Genomic DNA, 6,118 nt, shown 5'->3' with positions numbered 1-6,118 from the left:
GCATAGGTGTTTTCTGACTTTGAAAGACACCAGGGTCACAAATGTCTCTAATTCTTTAGGAACAGAGTTTAAAATGTGGTTCTGCTCTGAAAAGTGACCCTACAAATGGTACTCTTGTTGTGGTGCTCTTTTCCCAGATTAAAATTGCAAGGAGAATTATATTTCTACACTAACAGCCAGCCCACTGGAATTTGAAAGTCCAGCTTGGTTCTTTCTGACTACAATGCGTCAGCAACAGTAATGTCCATTCTACAAACAAAGCCTTGTTAACAAGTCAGTGGATGGTATTCAAGCTGGGACAGACTCGGGTTCAGTCTTTCCTAAAAGTATTGGCTCATCAGGACTAATAGGACTTGTTAAAATATATTTTGGCCCATTAAATCTGCAAATTGGATTCAGAATATACTCTGGGAGCAGATCAGTGATGTAAGACGGTGCCATTTTTACAGTGTTGTTTTCTGCCCATGGCCACAATTTAGATTTTAAGAATCAGGTTACATTTCCTTAAACATCTTCCCCAGTCGGGAGTGAGGCAAAAGTAATATAGAGAAACAAGGCAGTTTCTATTGTCTGTTACTAGGCAAACCAACACTATCAAAGTGAAAGCATTACCCAGGTGTAATTATTTATTTCATGTGGATTCTTGCTGGTTCATCAGAGCGCTGGGTTCCCATGCACACGAAGCCCATAGATGCACGTATAGTTTTGATGGCCCCAATTGCTCAAGACTCTCAGCTGTAGATATCTGAATTGATCTGCATTTGCATCCTGAGGGAGAGAAGGAAAGAACCAGACCGGTGAAAGATCAATTGTTTGTTCTGTAAGGAGATAGAATCATAGAATCACAGGACAGGAAAGGACCATAAGAAGTCATCTAGTCCAGTCCTCTGCACTCCTGGCAGGACTAAGTATTATCTAGACTATCCCTAACAAGTGTTTATCTAACCTGCTCTCCAAAATCTCCAATGATGGAGATTTCACAATTGCCCTAGGCAATTTATGTTCCACTGCATCCAGTCTCTCCCCCATGAACTCATGTAAATGAGCACAGGATGTAAATGGGTCTGGCTGGAGGAGGGATTGAACACATATCACCCCTCTGCTGCTTTCTCCCTTTGCCCCATCAAACTGCCTCCAACCCCACTCTACCACACAGGTGAAGACAACATAGTGATGAATTCGGAGCTGTCTTGTAATCACACATTGGTACTGTAGTTGGCTTGGTTACTGAGATAGCTTTTGAATGACTATCTTGAGTTGACTCATCAAGGCAGGAAGGAGAAGAATGGCTCCACATCCGTCTCACCAAACACTTATGAGTTGTTAAGGGACAAAGCCAGAACACTCAACTTGGAAGATTCTAGCTCTGGTTCCCACCAGCCTATGAAATAGTCTGATTTAGAAATGACCAAGGTGCAAAAATACAAAAGAACAAAAAAGTAGCAGGGTTTAAAAAGGCCCAATCTGGGCGGGGGAACCAGCCCCAATCCCTGAGGCCCACTGAGGTGGAGAGGTCTGGAAAAATGAGGCCTAAGTTGCCATCATTCCATGGTAGTTCTCGAGGGAAGATAGATGTGTGTAGGCTTGGTTTATTAATCCTTTTTTTTTCTAAAGCTTTATTCCTACAGCTAAACAAATACATTTGTTTTAGCAAGGTTGGTCACTATGTACCTCTGGCCATTCGTTCCCAAAGGCCAGAACTGCAGGACCCCAAATTTAGTCATCCCATCAGGGTAATAACAGTTGATCTAAGGTAAAATGTACAGTGTGATAATTGCAAATTCTCACTCAAAGATAGACAAAGGCACAAGGCCTGACACTGGAGTGGGCGCATTCAGAAACCTGTGAGAGGACAGAGGGGTTGCTAGGCCAGTCACCATGACAGATATTTTTCAGCATCATGGTTGGATCAAATGAAGCGATGCAGCCTTCTTCTAGTTGGAACCCCATAGCATACCTCCAGCTTGAATGTTTGGACAGGGAACCCATCCTGATCATAGACAAACTCCCCTAAGAAAGCAGCTCCCTTCTCTCCAAAATCTTCTTTCAGCCCCTAAAAGAGGAAACAGGAAGGAGATGGAATTTCTCATTCCAGGTTCGGAGACACACAACATGCTCACCAAAGGCTACTGCAGTGTGCCACTAATCCCACTGCGTGATCGGCCCACGGTACCAATCAGCTCTGCCATGTGAGCTAGCAGCAAGCATGCAGCGCTCAGTCTCATTGCAAAGGTGAGAAAGTTACTCACATAAATGGCAAAGTTTTGGGGGGCACTGGAAATCTCTTCTGTCTGAGAATCTTTCTTGGCAATATGATCCAGCGTGACAGCCAGCGGTTGGATAACTCTGGCTAATTTAACCACGACAAAGCCGCGAGATCCACGCAGAGCCCAGCAGTTCCCTGGGGCGTTATCCCGCTGAAACCCAAAAGCAATATAAAATAGTGAACTGCATTTCAGATATGTCTAGATGGACTGCTGGTCCCTTCCAACATTGCACTTTGTGACTCTATGGCTGTAAGACCCCATTAAAGAGCACAATACTCTGGTGCCATAGACATTCCAGGATGACAATGTTCCTAGCAAAATGGGAAACAGAAGCTTTTTTTGATGGAAGGTCACAAATCAGAGTAGATGGGTTGCTGGCATTTCATCGGGTTGATTAGAGTTTTTCTGGGAGCGCAATGTGATTGGATGGTTAAAATGCCAAATCCCCTGCACACTAAAGCTGCCCTCACGGCTAATGCTATTGGATCTGAGTATATGTACACCCCTGAACAACAATGTAAAAAACACATACACAAATGAAGCAAGACACACAGGTAGGCTGTCAATCAAAAAGTGTAATGACCATGAACTGGTTAGCTCAAAACATGGTCAGAGTCCAAACAGCAGATATTTATCAGCAAGCCCTGAATAGCTGCACACACCTAATGGGGTGCACACATACAGAGCCTTAAACAGGAACCGGACCACTGAGTTCAGGAAGAAGGATTCAGGAATAGGAATAAGGAGCAGACTACAGGAAGGTGAAAGGCACACCAGTTATCACCATTCCCTTCCCTTCTCCACCGAAGTTCAGCAGTCCCTGGGTGATGCCTCTGATTCGCTTCTCCAACCGGCCACACATCATCATCAGACACAGACAATCCTCCCAATCTGTTCCCCTTTCAGGAGGAAGTATGTCTTAGGGTATGTCTGCACTGCCCGGCTATTTTGAAATAAGCTATTCCGGAATAGTTATTCTGAAATAGCTTATTTTGAAATAGCACGTCTACACTGCAGGGAAGCCTCAAAATTAATCTGAGGAAGGCTTCCCTAATGTAGATGTGCTATCTCGATTTAGAGCCTCTGGAGGCACTGGGGAGGAATAACTTAGAATGGCCCTGGTGAGAGGCTATTTTGAAATAGCAGCAGTGGAGCATCTACACACGCCTTATTTCAAAATAGCTATTTCAGAGTAAGCGTTATTCCTCGTAGAATGAGGTTTACCAATTTCGGAATAAGCCGTCCATTATTTCAAAATTATTTTGAAATAATGGAATGGCTGTGTAGACGCTCTCCTTGCTATTTTAGAATATCATTAGTTATCTCGAAATAACGGTACAATGTAAATACACCCTTTGTGATTAACACCCATGGAAAAAGCACTCATTGCCCTTTGTAGCCTGCAGCCAACATCTTGAGTGTCAAAAACGCTTCCTAACCCTCACCTAACTGAGCCTGCCTGTCCAGGACAGAAAGCCTGCAATCTTGCTTAGCTATTCTTGTTTAAAACTTGCAGGTTTGCTCAGCTCAAAAGTCAACTTCAAGGATGGTGAAAAGATGGGATGTACCTTTTCCATCAGCGTAGACAACTTGGTCCTCAGAGGCTGGCTGAAAAGCCGTAGAATGGGGTTTCTCCAACATTTTTATGAGATATATTCCAAATATCATACAAAGCATGTGTTAATGCAGTACCCAGTCAAACATGGCCAGAAAAGAGGCTAGGCAAGAAAGAAGTCTTTTGAGGCCTTGTGAAACTATGACTATGAAGGTGTAACATGAATAAAATTCTATGAGAGACAACAGGGTGAAGCCATACAGTGCAATTGAAGGGTGAGACCCGTCCACTGCAATTCTCCGCTATGGTCTGTCTATGACTACCGGTTCCAAAGGGGCTGAAGGAACAGTTGTACTGGGCTGGTCATTTGCCTAATTCTGGGTGCATCTGGGCATAACAACCGGGACCATTATTACCAATCTTGGGAATTTGTAAAGCAATTTCCTTAGTTCAGACAGAGCCTAAAGCAGTAAATCCATGTCTCCTCACCCATCAGAGACTATCATACAAATTGCCTGAGATGCTCTGTACTGAGATAAGTCCACTATAACATGGAATAATAGTAAGAGTAAGTATTATTGGCCACATTCTTAGAGGGATTAATCAAAGTGGAGTGACATTTAGTGATTTGGCAGGGCAATTTAAGACCCGAGTTCCACTCTTAGATCTGATACTTAATTTTCTATGATTGTCACTGTTTTTTGTTTATTTGGTTGGTTGGTTGTTGCTTTTTTGTTTTGTTTTTAATCCAGCCTCCATAGGAAAGGTAGGCTGTGGTACCTCTATCTTTGTGGATAACTAAACTATTATACTGAATCTGCATCTCTTGCGTAATGTGAATTGATTGGGACAGATCGCTGCAAGAGCCATTATTAGCTTAACCTCAGTCACTCACTATTTTAATTGAATAATACGGATGCCCACTCATCCACTTACCTAAAAAAAGTCTCATTTAATTGTACAAAACAGAACATGAAATATTTATTTTAAAAAGGGATACCCAGCTTCATTCCCAAATCAAAAGACTTCATTTACAAAAACCCATTAAGGTTGCTAAGTAACAACAATGTAGTTTCCTTCCCTTGGCAAAAGTCAAGCATCTAAAAAGCCAGGAAATGCATGACATTGCTGCCCACATAACATTCACATTCGCACCAAACATAAAGAAACATATACTTCATCACAACAACCTTAATTCATACCCATAATAATGGAAGTGAGCCTAGATGATTTCATAATAAGTCAATCTTAAAAACTTTTCTTGTTATGCTACATCTATTAAGTTATTCTACACAAAGACCATGCATTTCTTTGTTCTTGAATCGAATGTGTTACGTGTTTTCTCAGCAAGAGATTTATGATTCTCTGACCTAGAAATCTGCTTGTTTCTCAGCAATTAAATTTTGTTATTGACACAATTGGCAACCATGTTATCACTTTAGCAACCTTAATATATTTTAATGCAGGATTTGTGTTTGCTTGTTTGTTTTGGACTACAGTGAAAAAGTCTTCTCAATTATTCTGGCTGTGCTTGGATTTAGCTATGAGCTAGGGTTTAAATTTTGGAATTATGTTAACTTGCTTTTGATCTTTTGAAAGCAAAATATTTGAAGAAAGCCTCAACTGTTCTTCCCTACCCTCCTTCTGCCTTTGCCTTGCTGCCAAGACCCAAGTTTGTGGATTCTGTATTTCCTTGGCAGCTATGAATGGCACTGAACACCCAGCAGTGATATTCGAGGAGAGGAGACTGACTGCTCCGTGACAAAAGCCTCTCTCCTCCTAGAACATCTGGGAATCGGTTTGGAAGGAGAACTCATGCCTTGCCAAGAGGTAATTTCTGTCCCAATCTCGACACAGCTGTGAACCTGAGATTTTGAGAACTTTTTGCTTTTTAGCTTAGTATCCTTTTCTGAAACATCAGCCTTTAGCTTTGCATTCTGCACTGTGATAGCTTATGACCCATTTAGATCTCACAGCAGTCCCTGCTTCATTGACGTTGCTGTTGCTAATGAAGACAGCTGATCTTATCTACAGGGGTCAATTCTCTCTGCTGGAGACTCTGCCTTCCCTATATCATCCCAGCTCTGGTGGAGATGGGGGTGGAGAGAGAGAGGATTCAAGCCACCAGAAGAGACGAAACAGAGGTAGTTTTATGGGATTCTTACCTGTAGAATCACATCTGGAGACCGTGAATATTCCCAGCAGAGCCAAAACATACAAATCTGTGCACCTGTCTTGTAGCTTTCACTGTGTTTCACAACAGAGGCACCTGCAGACATTATAGAATGTGTGAGAA

The 6,118-nt window shown here is 42.2% G+C and overlaps 1 protein-coding gene across 6 annotated transcripts in view; it reads right to left on the bottom strand.

Annotated features, from left to right (window-relative positions):
- Positions 1 to 612: 612 nt before the first annotated feature.
- Positions 613 to 6,118, bottom strand: part of LOC112544928 (SUN domain-containing protein 3-like) — a 28,626-nt gene continuing 23,120 nt past the window's right edge. For 5 of the 6 annotated variants that reach the window (XM_075934270.1, XM_075934271.1, XM_075934267.1 and 2 more), the window contains exons 9-12: positions 5,988 to 6,091; positions 2,250 to 2,417; positions 1,958 to 2,053; positions 613 to 768 (exon numbers count right to left, since the gene is read on the bottom strand). In XM_075934270.1, the coding sequence (XP_075790385.1) occupies positions 655 to 768; positions 1,958 to 2,053; positions 2,250 to 2,417; positions 5,988 to 6,091 (482 nt within the window). In that variant the 3' untranslated portion in view covers positions 613 to 654. The remainder of the gene's footprint in view (positions 769 to 1,957; positions 2,054 to 2,249; positions 2,418 to 5,987; positions 6,092 to 6,118) is intronic. The other variant, XM_075934272.1, reaches the window with a different exon arrangement.

The sequence above is a fragment of the Pelodiscus sinensis genome, chromosome 7 (genome assembly GCF_049634645.1).
Source record: "Pelodiscus sinensis isolate JC-2024 chromosome 7, ASM4963464v1, whole genome shotgun sequence".
In the NCBI taxonomy this organism is placed as follows: domain Eukaryota; kingdom Metazoa; phylum Chordata; order Testudines; family Trionychidae; genus Pelodiscus; species Pelodiscus sinensis.
The sequence above is the reverse complement of the archived record's forward strand: the minus strand, read 5'-3'. Positions and strand labels throughout refer to the sequence as shown.